This window comes from Anguilla anguilla, chromosome 18, assembly GCF_013347855.1.
Source record: "Anguilla anguilla isolate fAngAng1 chromosome 18, fAngAng1.pri, whole genome shotgun sequence".
In the NCBI taxonomy this organism is placed as follows: Eukaryota; Metazoa; Chordata; class Actinopteri; order Anguilliformes; family Anguillidae; genus Anguilla; species Anguilla anguilla.
Window position 1 is genome coordinate 26,765,470 of NC_049218.1, and position 16,097 is coordinate 26,781,566.

At 42.8% G+C, this 16,097-nt stretch overlaps 1 protein-coding gene across 3 annotated transcripts in view; it reads right to left on the reverse strand.

The window, feature by feature from the left end:
- Window positions 1–12,109, reverse strand: part of tasp1 (taspase, threonine aspartase, 1) — a 40,236-nt gene extending 28,127 nt beyond the window's left edge. For 2 of the 3 annotated variants that reach the window (XR_004763388.1, XM_035400784.1), the window contains exons 1-8: window positions 11,426–11,646; window positions 10,257–10,473; window positions 8,890–8,957; window positions 7,270–7,338; window positions 6,242–6,362; window positions 4,713–4,797; window positions 4,482–4,561; window positions 2,943–3,049 (exon numbers count right to left, since the gene is read on the reverse strand). Coding sequence is in view for 2 of the 3 variants with exons in the window: in XM_035400784.1 (XP_035256675.1) it covers window positions 2,943–3,049; window positions 4,482–4,561; window positions 4,713–4,797; window positions 6,242–6,362; window positions 7,270–7,338; window positions 8,890–8,957; window positions 10,257–10,398 (672 nt within the window). In the remaining variant the exon portion in view is untranslated. Of the gene's footprint in view, window positions 1–2,942; window positions 3,050–4,481; window positions 4,562–4,712; window positions 4,798–6,241; window positions 6,363–7,269; window positions 7,339–8,889; window positions 8,958–10,256; window positions 10,474–11,425; window positions 11,647–12,092 lie in introns of those variants that run through there. The other variant, XM_035400785.1, reaches the window with a different exon arrangement.
- Between the last annotated feature and the right edge of the window lie 3,988 nt (window positions 12,110–16,097).

The window sequence follows — 16,097 nt, forward strand, 5'->3', positions numbered from 1 at the left end:
AACCCTCTGCAGTCAAGCATGCCAGCGCAATATACACACATCAATCACAGACATCATGCTTACACAAGACTAATAACACAGGAATGCTAGCACACACAGCAAATAGCTATTACAGCCGTCCTCTCACAACCCAATATAAACCTGTCAGTGCACAGAAATGATAGACTGCAGCTGACACTGTGATTTCAATTCTGTGAATATCCCGTAGCGAGAGTGAGATTACAGCTCCTGAGAAATAAAAGCAGATCAGGCGTCTCAGAATCCCCCGAGCACACGGAACTGCCACAGTTCGGGGTACTTATCCGCCCGCCCCCCCCCCCCCCCCGCTCTCACATGACAGCCCATTTCCCTGCAGTGCCATAATATCTGTACAGCATGGAAGCCAGACGCGGCCTGGGAGGAGGGTTTTAACGTGTTCATCTTTCCTGTTGAATAACAGCACCAGTGCAAACGTTCTCCAGGTTTCTATTATGATGTCATCTGTAGGATTTATGTGTAATAACCTGTGGGTGACCCGTTCAGTTCATTTACTAGCACCTGCACCTGTGTGATTAATTACGTTTCACGTGCGGAGACCGAAGGCGAACCCACCTTCGGCAAGCGCGACACCTCCGCACCCCCAAAGTCTCCACTGCAACCCTGCAAGTCCCACCCCGTTCCCCGCGCACGCACAAAAAGAGCCCAGAAAGTTCTCTCTGATGTTTGAACGTGCTTCGCGCCCAACGAGGAGAGTAACGAGATTAAGCACGATACGGTCAAGAATTAACATAATAATTTCAAGATGGAAAGAGAAGAGGGGGAAGCCGTGAAATGGAAGAGATGAAAAAGAGGACTCGTACCCACAATGCACTTCAAAGGGCATGCGCAACACAATTTTACAGAAGGCTGCGGAGCTGGGACTAGAGCCTCAAACGTCTCTCTCCTGCTGACCCCGCAGCTCACACCCTGGTCCTGCAGAACAGGACCCCACGCAGAATTAGCCCAGAGCGTGCCTTTCATCTGACCATCAGACCTGGAACTGACAGCTATGGCAAAGGCCACTCTGAGAGAAAACCCAGCACTGAGGTAACAGAGCACTGTAACAACACAAAGCAAACAGCCACTCTATTAGCAATGAGCTAACAGAGCCCTGTAATAGCAATAAGCTAACAGAGCCTTGTATTAGCAGTGAGCTAACAGAGCACTGTATCAGCAATGAGCTGACAGAGAACTGTAACAACACAAAGAAAACAACCACTGTGTTAGCAATGAGCTAACAGAGCACTATATTAGCAATGAGCTAACAGAGAAATGAGCTAACAGAGCACTGTATTAGCAATGAGCTAACAGAGCACGGAATTAGCAATGAGCTAACAGAGAAATGAGCTAACAGAGCACTGTATTAGCAATGAGCTAACAGCGCACTGTATTAGCAATGAGCTAACAGAGCATGGAATTAGCAATGAGCTAACAGAGAAATGAGCTAACAGAGCACTGTATTAGCAATGAGCTAACAGCGCACTGTATTATCAATGAGCTAAAATTGCACTCAGCTAAAAGTGAGTGAGAGCCTGAACGAGTGAGTGAGTGAGTGAGTGAGTGGGTGGGTGGGTGAGTGAGTGAGTGCCTGCACGGGCAGGTGAGTGAGTGTCATAGCCAGACAACCTCTGTCAGCACCCTTACAGTGCTGCCGCTATCCTCCTTGTACAAAGGTTTCCGGCTGAATAACTGTGCAACTGGAGCTGAATAAATGACCCACATTCTGAACTGCAGTTAGCTTTGTTTCACATTGGTCAGGCTATAAAGACCGTACACCACACCTTAACCATGGGAGCACTGTCAGGGCTGAATTATTATTTCATTACTATTCTCTCCCACTGAACCACCTCAGCAATGCACTCTTTACTGGCTGAATGAGTCCACACTCTGAGCTGCTGAAGGGCGCCACCAAGTGACCGCTAGCAGTAACTGCCATCACCTGCCCCCTTGGAGTGGGGGATCCTGTGGGTCAAGCTGGGACTCCGTTTTAGGAACCCCCCCCCCCTCCCCAGCAGGCAGCCTTGTGAACCATTTTTCTCAGCCGTTTATGACAGCCAATCACAGTCGCGGAAGTGGTTGATTTTCATGCGCGCAGATGTTTATTGGGTTTTGGCGTTCATTTCGAGTGATTGAAGCCCCTACACCCCAGAGGCCACCGTTACGCCCCCCCCCCCAAGCTTGCCCCTCCTAGACATCTGGCCACCGCCAATCAGAAGACTCCACAGTCGCTGGCCTTTGCGGTACTACCAGGAAATGCCTGTTACTCTATGCTTAAGACTAATTAAATGCAGAAGAATTAACAGAAATAAATAATCATGGAATAGAGTTAGTCTTTACAGTCTCCATGGCAACTGCTACCCACAAGACAGTGAGCTGAGCCACCGTCAGCCATCTTGCCACCCCCACAGCGCCGACCAAAGCTCATTTTGCACCGGGGATCCCCTGCACGCGTTTACGAATAAATCAAAACATCCAGTCCCCCTCTCGCCGCCCTTCAAAGGCGCTGAAACGCTCTAATTTAGCGCCGAACGCGCGCCGAACGCGCGCAGCGGCGGCGGCGGCTTCGCTCTCATTAAGGTCGGGAAATGAGAGACCGGCAGAACCGTGGCGGCGTGAGCAAGTCTGACGGAATTTGAGCCCGAGCCCGAGCCCGTTTCCCCACCGGGCCCTTCCTCGTCACCCATTTTAAAACTTAGCTCCGCCCACCTCCCTGCGGCTCCGCAAACTCAACGGCTCATTTACAGCAAGAGCAATCGGGGGGGGAAAAAAACGAAATAACGCCAACTCAGTGTACATTTCCTTTTCAAAATTGAGTCTGGAGCTGGAATCTGCTGAGGAGAAACCCTGAACTACAAACCCAGCGCCATTGAAACATTTCACCGAGTGACAGAAAGATCCGGAAGCCTGCTGTGGCAGTCACTCACGTTTTCGCTTGATTGTCTTCTCTTCTTGGCCTGCTTGTACTCGCTCTCCGCCTTCTCGGCCAGCTCCATCTTGCGTTTGTTCCTCTTGTACGCAGACAGACTAAACTCTGCGGGAGAGAGGCACCAGTCAGCTTTGCGCATTGCTGGGTCGATTTCAGACAGAAACATTTTACACCGGCGTCTTCCAATTTCTGTTCACATTGCCAGTTAAAAAATATCACTACGTCACATCACATAATATTTATTTGGCAAACGCTTTTATTCAAAGTGACGTACAGTAAGCGCATTCCGAAGGTCACTGCAACAACTACGAAACACAGGTACGATAAGATTCAATCCTCAATATGTGACAGTTATTCATAGCCATGAACACATTAAGTCCGGTTCACACAGTAAGCATAGGTCAGGTCAGAGAGTAATGTTAAGTCAAACTAGGAGGCATGACAACGAGCTACAGCATCAAGATGACGTCACTGCTGGACATGTGATGTCCAAATTCATACGTGATACGGTGGTATGTCAGTTGGCTCAAAAAACTACAAATATGGTACTCAGCAAATGCAAGATAAGCAAATGCTAAAAAGCCGTGTTTGTAGCGGGAAAACATGCAAACCCACTCGCCAGCACTCTTTGATAAGGTAAAAGCATGTTACCGTTATCAAAAAAATTGCACTTTGGATCACGGGACATCATTTCCCTCAAAAACATTTAAGTCCCTAATGATCAGCTTTAAGCGTCTATAACAGTGTTTTTAGAAGAGAGCTCCATCCAGGGAGCACACGTCTGGCAGAAAATCTTAAAGTCTCGTGTGAGAGATCCGCAAGGCGCAGAAACACTGTCCAATGAAAACCCACCAGTGAGTTCCAAACTTAAAGAAAAACCTTTCAAATGAAATGTCCTCGTTTTTATTATTCACCCACTTGAAGGCTGGGTTTTTTTTCTGCGTTTACAGCCTGCAAACTCAGCTGTTCCCCGTCGGTTCTGAGCCACCCACAGACCGGGTGTGGGCACGGACACATGTGCTGCGCGAGTCGGTGCGGTTCAGCCCCGACCTTGGCCCTGAAAGGCTCTCTTCCGGAGTCTTCCGCGGTTCACAGTAACGCCACCCAGGCTAGCTGTCAATCGGTGGGTGTGACTTATTGGCACGCTCATATATGGACCCTCAAGTGCATCTGTATGTACACTACTGATAAAAGCACCACCATTTCAGACAGGCATGTGTTGGGCATGGTGGTGCTTTTATCAGTAGTGTACATACAGACGCACTTGAGGGTCCATATATGAGTGTGCAAAAATCAGGAGGGGACGAATATGAGACGTGTGATAATTTAACTTAATTTTCACACGTCTCATATTCGTCCCCTCCTGATTTTTCATTCCGGTATTACAATAAAAGAAAAGCCAGCAGTACCTCAAGAGGATAAATAATTTATGCATTACTTCTATTATCTTCGAAAAGGTCAAATTTTCCTAGTTGTATCAGAAGATCTATTGCACGAGGTGATGGTGGGATATTTATGAATGCCAGCTGGTACTCACTTGTGGCCATTTTATCCGAAGGGCAAGGAGGTATCCCATGATGCACTGCCCAGTGATATGCTCCTTTTCCCACTAAAAAGCTGAGAGAGAAACCAGTGGAGGAGCTTGTGAGGGTGAGGAATTAACCTCTGCTTCCTTACAGTTCAGCACTGAAAATAAATGCAAATAAATGTACAAATAAAAATTATAGTATATTGGACCAGAAGGGCAGGACAAGCAGACTGGTATTACCATGGAGGAATTCTGCCAGCCGATAGCTTCCCCTTCTGTGCCTCCTGTAGTAGTCTGTTTGCCACCAAAACTGGATTCTTTATGCCTGTATAACAGAGGGAGATTAAAACAAAGTTTCGCAGTGGAACACAAAAAGTTTTAGCCTGTATCTCTACATTTAAAGCACAGGTACAGCTTGTGGCTAGTAATCGTAATCGATCTGTGTAGCTGATGAACTAGGGTGGGTTAATAGCAGCAAATGTACGTGATCAGACCTACATCAGTACAATAAATATGGAAGGCAAGAAATAGATAAAAAGCTTTCACAATGAAGACGTAATGGTAAGAATAGAAAAGCAGCGAAATTCCAATCTAAACAGTGCTAAACTGGAGCATCAAAAACAGAAACAATATTAAAACCGAATGTGGAAAGACAGTAGTGTACAATATCTGACAGGCACTGCACATTGAGGCATAGCTGTGATAGCCAGTAGGCTTAACTCAAAATTGACGAGTCCACATTTTGTCTGGCAAAGGTGTGAGGAGGCTCATTTTGGGGCTTAAATTTGGTCTTAATGTTTATGCAACTGATGAATTTGCATAAAGTAATGCAAGAAATATAACACAGGAAGAAAAATACTTGTCTAATGCTAAGACCAGGCTGAAATAGCATCATGCATCTGGCTCCGGGCAAACATTAGTCAGACAAGAATTTTCTTCTAGTCAAAGATTAATTCCTTTAATGGCCTCATTCATTGCAGTGTTAAATGAAAACAGGCTCTCTAAATTACGCCTGGATTAAGAAAAGAAAGAATTCCGGACTTTTCTTCAACCCTTTTGTTTTTTAATCAAAAATGTAATAACCAATGGAATCCTGATATCCACATCACTTGATGTTCCAATTGCCAGTTAATCACATATTCCCCTTCTCCCACCTAACTGTTCCAACTCAATAGTTAGACACTGGCAGTAAGTAACATAGGCCATTATTTTTATGCTGTCCACTTTTCCCATCAGACTTAATTTGTCCGTGCAGTATTCAGTGATATTTTCATAAAACTGGAGATGCATATTGTGCCAGTCAGATAATGGATAATGGCCATAAATGAGATTCATGTGCTGTTCAGGAAACTCCCAGCTTTAGGCAGCGGGAGTGATGATGACTCAGCAGTGATGACTCAGGATGAAGCAGCCGTACAAAATGGCGGCTACAGCAGGCCGAATGGCTCTGACAGTAGTTTGGGCCGCACGATGAAAAGGCTGTAATGAACGGTTCTAAAAGGCGGCTGTATCCATGGCGTATTGAAGACAAATGGTCGCGGCCTTGCTTTATGGACCTGTATGGATCCAGCCTCCATTTGGTGTTACTTTCGAGGGAAAGATTATGAGGAAATGTACACGGGAAAGCAAGCAGCCTAAATCTGGGCCAACAGACACCCTATTTTTTTCTGGTACATCTGATAACTAGCAGAAAAAGAATACTACAGTTCAGTCGCCACTTCACTGAGGAAATGGAGGCCTAACTCTCCACTGGGGAACTGGAGACCTACCGCTCAGGGCTCCCACCGCCCCGAAATGCAGGGACTTTCCGTCCATTATGCTGGCATCGCACTCGATCTCCCCCGACAGGTTCAAGTTGGAGCCCGTCCCTGCGTTTGTAAACGGAGAGTCCTGCGAATTTCAAAAAACTCTGTTCAGACTTCCTGCAGAACGTGATGGACTGGTGAGGGTCTGTAAACTGAGTCTCGCTGACAGGAGAGAAGAAACCCCCATATAAGGCAAGGCTGTAATTAAACCACAAAGCCCCAAAATGATGATGAACTCCAGACTATCACCTGAAGCCTTTCTTTAATGGGCACTGTTTACATAAGACCACCGCTATGCTCTGAGTACGTTCCATCGGGCCCCAGGCAAGGCACGATGCACGTCTGAGACTACGGGTCGAGGTTAACATCCCTTTATGCCACAAACTGTATGTGTGCATCTGAAATCTAAAGCAACCAGCACAACAAACCGTTTGCCACTAAAACCCTCTCCAGGCAGAGGTTGCAGATGCTGCATTTGCAGCAATGGCTCACAGTATATGTCATAAACTGGAGATTTAAACATAAAATTCAACAACCATCTGCACATGAAACCCAAAGTTAGTGTTCTGTTGTAAGTGCCTGGCACATCCCCGGTACAGTACATGGCTCTCAGTCTCATATTATTAAACGGAAGGTGTGGGCAAGAAGGCCTAGTCCCTAAACTTTACATTCTCAATTAACAACCCAAGGTGACTTTTAAGCTAAGTAACTCTTCTCAAACAAAAAAGAAAAAAAAAGGTCTTGGCGCACACTTATAATAATCTGTCAGCAGTAAAAAGCAAATTGCAATTTTAGACTTGCTGCAAAGAGAATGTATGTTCTTAATCATGTTTATGAAGAAATTCCACTATTTTAAGTCTTCCACTTGTCTTGTTGTTTGTATTTTATGTTCATGTAGTGTGGTTGTCTTGGCCAGGGCTGACTTGTAAAAGAGATGTAAATCTCAATGTGACTACCCTGGTAAAATAAAGAATTAAAAAAAAAAAAAAAACCTCTAGCTCCACAAGAGCAGCGGTTACTGCATCCACTGCCATGGCTCCGGCCTTCAGCTTCTCCACCGCCTAAAAAGACAGGTACAGGTATGGGTACAGGTATAGGTACAGGTACGGGTACAGGCACAGGTACGGGTACAAGTACAGGGCAGGTGATCCCTGAGTAAATGACACCCACAGCTGCTTAATCTCATGAAACCCTTGGATTCAATGCAAAAATCACATCCATAGCCACCTCAAGGGAAGATGCTACTCAGTACAATTTTTAAAACCTTCCCAGAGGACTTAATCTCAACTTGTTTATTACAACACAGTGACATTCTCCTGAAGTTGGAACAGTGGCTTTTCTGACTCCAGGGGTCCCTTTATGGTGATGCAATCTGGGATGGTTTGCTCTTGTGGAATTGAACAGCATTGTCCTCCTGAGGCAACGTGATTCATGGGGTATTATTCTCAGTCCAAACATGATTTTTTTCGTTCTTACAGTTATATTGCAACTGCATGTTCAACTACAAGAACACGCATGTGAATTATGCCTCCCGTGTATACTCGCAAGGGATGGATTTCCAGAACATGAAATTTTCATGAGCTTTATATCAAAACTGTAAAGACTTCACAAACCTAAAAAAGAATCTCCACTTTACAAACCTAAAGAAAGGCTTCTGACCGAGTCTGGTTCCCGAGAGACGAGAAGCATGCAGCCACTCCCCAAGAGCTTTGAAGTCACCCTTGATGAGAAACTGTGCCGACGTCCAGTTATCAACACATAAATTACATTCTCTGGCACGCTTGGGCTCCTGACTACTCAGCTCACGGGTCATTCGTGATTACCAATGATACAGGTCCCCCCTTGACCTTATTTGACCATTTTACTCTTGTACAAAATTAGATTATCCTTTTTAGAAGATCGGAATGCCGATTCAACTCTTCAAATCTGATCTTCAAAGTTCTTCAAAGCAGTGATCAGTGACTTTCTTGCTTCTTGGGCACATTTGACTTTTCTCAGGCCGGGAACTTCATTACCGTCATACTTTAACAACTAAGCTGAACTGAGGCTTGTGAGAAAACTTTCTAGACTCTCCAGAAAAAGAATTCAGCAAGGATGTAAAATTCAAGTGCAAAAAAAAGATGAAAAAGATTTCGATAAAAAAAGACCAACAAGTCAGATTTTAGGAATAAGAGATGTCCTGAACCAGTTTTTTTTGTCTCCCGACCCAATCTGAGTAGGGTAGTATTGGCCAATATCAACCATTTTTTGTTATTTGTCTGTTTTTAATTATTGAACAGCTAGCCGACACATAAGAACACCCAGCCTGGCTTTAAACCAGTGGAAAAAATTGTGCTTTAGTAAAACTGCTCATTTTGGCGAGGTCCTAAAAATAACTGGGACTTAATTGGGAGCCTGACAACCTGGGAGGAATGGCGATGCTGTTAACAGTCAGAAGGGAAAGCTGGGGCTTGTAGTATTCACTGTATGGGGGGTGGCGCCACAAGATCAATTCAATCAGTTTCAGAGTTAGAGTTCTTTCACAAGTGCCCCTTTTTAAACCTTTAAAATCTTTTTTTATTCAGTGCCCCTTCTAAACCAATGAACAGGGGCATGGTGATGTTCAGACTCACCCTCTGACAGGCTCTCTTGCAGACATGTTTATATTCCTTGGCTTTGGATTCTGAGTGGTAACCGGCCCCTAAAAAAAAACAAAAACATAAATATAAAAAATATCATGTGAGTTTGACCACTGCGCTAATTAAAATGAGCTTGAGGTGCATTACAATCAACCTCTAACTTGACAGAAGACTACATGATAATGCCTCAAAGGAGAAGTTATGAGACATTCATTATCAACAAAAACACTGTGATTGGCAGGATCCCAGGGCCTGCAATGTTTATTGTTCTGAGTACAGCACAGTCCAGAGCACACACTCAGAGCCTTCAAAGTCTATAGCCCAAAAGACAAAGGTAATATCAGCTTGAAGGCAAAACTAATACCTTATTAAATTATACAACCAGTGAACTAACGTCCACATTTCATTTTTTGGCTGTAAAAACAAACTCAGCTCTCTTTCTTACTGGCTCCTAATGTAGCAGAGATGGAACCAATGATAAGTATGACAACTTGCACCATCTCTAGAGACAAACAGAAGATTGGTAAATTTGCATTTAAGTGTCAGAGTACTGCACTCCTCAAGACTTCTTTTTTTAAAAAGAAAAGATGGCATTATGTTCATTCATTTTATGAGTTTCATACTGTTCTGTTGCCTTCTCAAAGGTAACTTTGTTATTTGGCAATTCATGGAAAAGTTTATGGCAATAAATCAATGCATTTCATACACTGTCTTCCTGTTTACCAAAGACAATTGAAACTCTCAGACAGAATCACAGTCTGGTTGTAAACGGTTCTGTCTGTTCTGTTCTTATTTTAATGAGTGGTTTCTACTGAATATGTAAAAAAACAAAAAAACAATCTCTTTATGATGGACCATAACACATTTATGTGTAAACTCCAGTCACAAAACCAAAAAATAGTTGTCACAACTGATTTGTGTTGACAGATTATCTTTGCCAGATAATTATATAGCCAGACCCTTCATAAACAGTATCCAAGTTCTCATATTGGTCAGTACCAATAACCTCCTGAAATGTTTTTTTTTTTTCAACATTGCTAGATATTATACTTTAAAAAAAATGAATTTGCTACAGTATCCTTGAACTTGGGAGAACAAAGACTGCCACATATGTCCTCCAAAGCACATTCAGCTAGCCATTGCATTACACCTGCACTGTACAGGAGACCTGTACTTTATGCACAGCCAGCGCAGGCAGAAAGCAGGCATTCCTCCTGTCAGAGAGCTTATTCTCAAGCAATGACACTCGGCATTGAAAAAACCCGCCGACCACAAACCTCCCTACCCTCGCTTCGCCTCCCCTCCTGTGGGTGATAGCGTACCCGACCGTGCACAACTCGGAGCGGAACGTGAGCACAAACCTGCGTGCACCAGCACGAAACCCACAGCGTGCCCACTGGGGCCCTGCTCGCCGTCACGCCGCGGGGGGGGCGCCGAGGGGGCGGCGACGTTCGGGAGGTGGGAGGGCTGCCGCGCCTCGGCCGTGCTGATTGGGTTCTCCATTACCCGAGCCCAGCCCACCCAGCATCATGCCCCGCCTCACCCTCACAGGGGACGCATCTCAGCAGGCAGCAAGTCCTGTTAGGATGACATCATCATCACAATTCCCATGGCCCCTTTCACCATCTCAAAGCATTTGCACCCACAACCCAGCATAGGGGGACAGGGGGAAAACACATAAGACGGTAACTGAGTAACACACTCAGAAATTGCTGCTGTGTTCTTGTGCAAAATGGCTGCAATTAATCCCCAGGTTGGTGCTACATATTGGTGGTGGCTGAGGGGAGTTCCCATTTGAGATCATGAGATCACTGTTACTGCATAAATGTAATCCAGTTGTCACCTACATCTGGAGTCATCCAGTGCATGCTGGGCCACTCTGTGTGTTGTGTTAAATTGTGTTATTATACATCAGGCTTACTGTGCATTTAAGGAATGACAGTCACGTGGACACAGTAAAACAGTACAGCATGGAACCGCAGACAGAATAACCCAAACTGCACAGAATGGCTTAGATTTAGAACAGGCAGTTGGAAAGCTTTATATCATATAGATCAGGGATTACAGGAGTACAACGGCCTTCCTCATGTCCAATATAATATAGCAACATAGCAAGTTACTAGCTAAATGAGAAACTTATTTCACGTTTCTAGCCAGCTTGCAAGCAAGTCAATGAACACAGAACATGCAAACAAATGTCATGAATTACTGGCAGAAATACAGGGGGACATGGTCCCTTTTATTTCAGCTGCTTGTTAGTTAATGCAATATTAAAAAGCAATAAGCTAATTAGCAAGCTATGTAATATTTCTGCTATCCGAATTACATTTATCTAGCTGCAGTAGCTAGCAAAATAATTCAACCATGCACTGTGGTTACATTTGAGCTTGAAAAATACTTAGCAGAAACCATGTGTGCATCATCCAAAAAAATTCCGCGACTATTAGCTTGCTTGCTAACCAGCAACATCTTCACCAATTAAACTCAACTGAAGTTGAGTGACAATCGTATTGTGAGAATGCAGACTTACTCTGAAAGAAAACTTCACGCCAACTACCCCGCTAATTGCAACTTGACGAGTGCATTTTAGTTTCTAAATGTCTGAGAAATCAATCTTCATAAAGTCAATACAATTAGCCAACTTTGCAGCGATCAATCGCAAACGAAATTTCCGGCGCCGCTGACGAAAGTATTCAGATATTCGTACATTCCAAAGTCGTCGGTGGCTAACCTCAGAACCAAATCACTTCCTAGTTCAGTGACACACATCGTCACGTGATGCGGGTCTCCGCCTTCGCTGTCGCCACTGAACTGTATAGGAATAGTTCATTGGCTGTCACTGACCAGCAAATTTTGTGAACGCGACAATTGCGGAAGTAACTGTAGAGACTTTCAGAGCGACCAAGACCGTCGTTAGATTTAAGTTTTCCGCACAATAAAAAGTAACATTCCGTTTTTGTGTGTGCTTATCAAGCCCATACAGATTGGAAACACCCATTTTCTCTCTAGAAAGCAGTACCACAAATTGTCGTTTACAGAAACTGACCCATGGGGAGCAATTTGTCGATTTTATGTGCAGAATAGTCGGCATTCCCGAGTTAAACGTTGGTATCTGGCATGCGACTAGAATAGCCTACTGTGGTTAGGTTATGGTTATTAGAATAGAACAGAAGTGGTACGGCTGCGAGAATACTAACAATCAGAGATGGGTAACCCGGCTTCAAAGAGTAAAAAGACTGACCATGTATTTTCCTCACCAACATGCACTAAACCAGCTGATTACAATAATTAGTTCTCCTATCATGCTGAAGAGTTATGCTAATTAGAATCAGCTGGTTTAGTGCATGTTGGTGGAGAAAATACATGGTCAGTCTTTTTACTCTTTTACTCTTACGCGAACAATGGCATAATTGTATTACTGTACTACACTCTTTACTATGAATATAGCTAGTTTACATAGTTAAAATACCAGCACCTTTTAGAAACTCTGTGTCATTTCTCCTGCCATTCAAACATTGCACCGCTGAACCGAATGAACCCTGGATGGATACTGAAAACAACCAATTTCCAATTGAATTAGCTAGTTATATTCAATTGAGTATATTGAGTATTTTATTTGGGTTTAAATTTGTGATTAATTCTGAATTATTTGGCTTGGATACCGATGCTTTAACTTAGCTATTAACGTTGAAACATGTTACAAAACTATCAAATATCTTATTTATTTATTCATGGATTTGCCTTAAGATTGACCAGTTAAAGAAAAACATTTCATATTTAAATAAAGAGTCATTCTCTTTTCTATTAGATAAAACTTTTCAAGGATTTTATATTCTTTATTGGAGCAAGCATACATGTTCATTGATTTTCTCCTCCATGTAAGGGCAATGGGACTCTGACTGGTGTGAGCTAGTGGGCCAAATTCAAAATAAAATTGAGGACTGCAAATTTAGCAAAATAACGCAATGGATGGGGAAAGTAATGAGCAGTTTCACTTCAATGCAGAATAATACCATAAGAAAAATAACTGATTTCACTTCAGTTTGAAAAGTTCAGAAACCAGTTTACACAGTACATGCTGAAAATACTGACCTCTAATGAGAAGAAATACATGCAAGCCCAGCTGCCATATTTTATTCACTTGCTTTTTGGCTATAAGCTTACAGCCCTGGATATGATATTTAAACCCAGTGTGTGATGCAGAAAACAGAAATGTCCTGGGTCTTTGGGGAGGAAAAAAACAGACACAGAAAACACAATTGAGTGGCTCTTCCTTGCAAGACTCGGAAGAGTGTATAATCATAATCTTAATGACTATATTTATTGACAAGCTTGCTCCATACTCTATGATTGAAAAATACTTTCCCTTTTAGCTTTGAGATGGAAGAGATAGAAATGCAAAGGTAAGATTTCAAAATTAGCTGTTTTTCCCACCATCCTGAAGCAGTTGAAAAAGGGTACAGCAGAGGACTTTATGCAATGTCTTTCCCCAGCAGTTGTTCATACCATAGGTTTCAAAGAGCATTTATAACTATACATTCCACAGAGAAATAACCTTTGTTTTTTTTTGTTTTTTTAAGGGCAATTCCTTTGCAACAAACACTGTACAAAATGGTTTGACTGTCAGAAGGATACTCTTGGATACTCCTGGCAGTGCCTCTAATGTGTAAGGCTTCCTGTCACTTCTTCAACTAGAAACAGATGTTTTCTAACCAGGTAGCATGATAAATGTAAAAATGCCATTAAGATCATCCTCTTTTCAACTGACCATGGATGGGCTCCAGAAATATGGCAGATAATTTCTCTAGTCAATCAGCAGTCACCTCAGATCAGTAAGAAGTCAAAGGGAGTAAGGGAGGGAAGATGCTACTTTGGTCAGCATCATTGGTCAGCATGGACAGCACTTCCTGTTCCTGCCCACTTCCTGCTACTTCCTCCCAGTGGCTCCTCCCCACAGTTCTGCGAGCATAGCTGTCTTTAACGTCAGTCTGTCATCAAATAAAAGTTTGAGAAATGGTAAGCAAGAAGTAGGCCTACATATTGCTGGGACTTTTCAAAAAATCTAAACTGATAAATTATACTTTTTTGTGATTAAACTTGGTTGCACTTAAGAGCCTACAGTAACTATGAGATTTGGTTTTCTGGTACCATTAGGACAACGCGATACAGCTGAGTCTTTAAAGCAGTCTGAGAATAACAGGTAACTCCAGGCCTCACATGCTGGCTTATTGGTCCATTAGAGCTTATTATCTGTTTCCAATTCATTACATAAGGGCTGATAACATTGTATGGCCCACATCTGGAAATATTTATTGAAAAATTTTGCCAGCCTACGTCTTATTTACGACAAACAGATGGCTTCATCTTCATGTGAAATAAACTATTTTGAGCATTACAAAAGCAGATGCAATCTGTTCTCTTTGATGGAGCGAGCCTCACTGAGTATTAATTGTCCCTTACTCTATGCCACTGTGGAAAAGTATTTTATCAAAGTTAACTTTATCAAACCAGAAGTGCAAAAAGACCAAAATTATATCTTCAACCATTATGTACATCAAAGCATAATTATTCAGTATGTGCCTGCTTTGGGGTAAGAACTGCAAACAGTGAAATGCTGGTGTGAAGCAGCTGGTATTTGTGATGGAGAGGTCACAGGGGTTTCCTCTCACAGGCATGATACCCAATTACAGATGGTACGTCCAGAGACAAGGTTAAAGGTCATGGAAGTTGCAAGGTGAATCATGTGACTTCACTCTAATTCCAAAAAGCAATTCTGGGAAGAGTGGTGAAGGTTCAGCAGATGTCGCTCTCTTCTACAAATCATTCCACACCAGTACATTCTCTTCCTCTATCTCATATTCTGCTGCTTGTAAACCCATCTTCATCATCCATAAACAGATCCGCCCTCCCCATCCTTCCCCGCCCACGACTCCCCGACACCTGGCAACAGGCCCAAATCACAATTAGTCACACCCCTTTTACTTTCATGTGCACGCCTTGATGCGTACCCAATAAAAACTGTGGAATCGTACGGACTCAGTTGTATCAGGTATGGATAATTAGTTCTCAGAGAGACTGGTAACAGGAATCTTTATGTGCTCTCGTTCAACAGCAGATAACCTGTAACACAACATTGTGATTTGTGCTCTAATCCAAAGTGTGACTTCAGTTACTTATTGTAGTCAGAATCCCCTTCTGGTTTTTGGGATTACAAGTGAACGTCTCAATCCCTGCAGTTCACACCTGCAAAGTATAATCCCTACTTTACATATTCCATCAGACATCCGCCTCCAGGTGATTCCACAATGTGTCTAGACTTAAGAATGAGCTATTTTATTGCCTTACATCATGGCAGTGAAATTAAAATCAACAGGGGTTGGAACAAATCTGTCAGATAGAGGCGGTATGAATAAGCACACAGTGCTGTGTCTCAAAAAAGTCCCTACAGGAGCTAATCGGAGATCAGACAAAAGAAAATTCAGCTCTCCATATTTCAAATTACAGAAATCTCTGTGGTAGTGTCCTTTTTTCAAATCTGCTGTCTTCTCTTTTGACTTTAAACTGTTTTCCAACCTTGACTATAAACCATAAGTTTATAAGAGTATAAAATGCATTCAGACACATTAGTTCTTCAGCAAGAACAGAGCAGTCACATTCAGTTTTATGATTCAGTTTTATGATTGTTCTTAAAGCACAGGGCAACTTGGACAAGTCAATGTTCCATGTGATCTCATACATTATGTATACATCTGTTCATGTTGTTTACAATGGATACAGCCCCCAGACATCTTCTATGGACTTGGCATTTTGTGTAAACAATGCTTTTAAATGATTACCTTGAGGTTATTAATCTACACTGCCATCTATCTACACACAACCAAACTTGGATTCCTTATTATTTTGATTGCTCCATTCATGTTCTCTTAAAAAAACACATTTAAGCAATTAATCAGCAATTAATCAATTTAATATCACTAATTACACCAGTGACTAGTCGCAAATTAGGTATAATAGCCAAGAATTAAACAAGATCGACTGGCAGATAGTGAAGACTGCTTCACAAAGTTACAATAGGAAACTGAGCATTTTTGCTGAAATGCCAGCATGTGCCCCAGGCATAGGGAGATTTCAGAGTTTCTGTGAGGAAAAAGACACATATGTGGCAGTGCTAACCTGGAGAAAAACACACGCGTATGCATGAA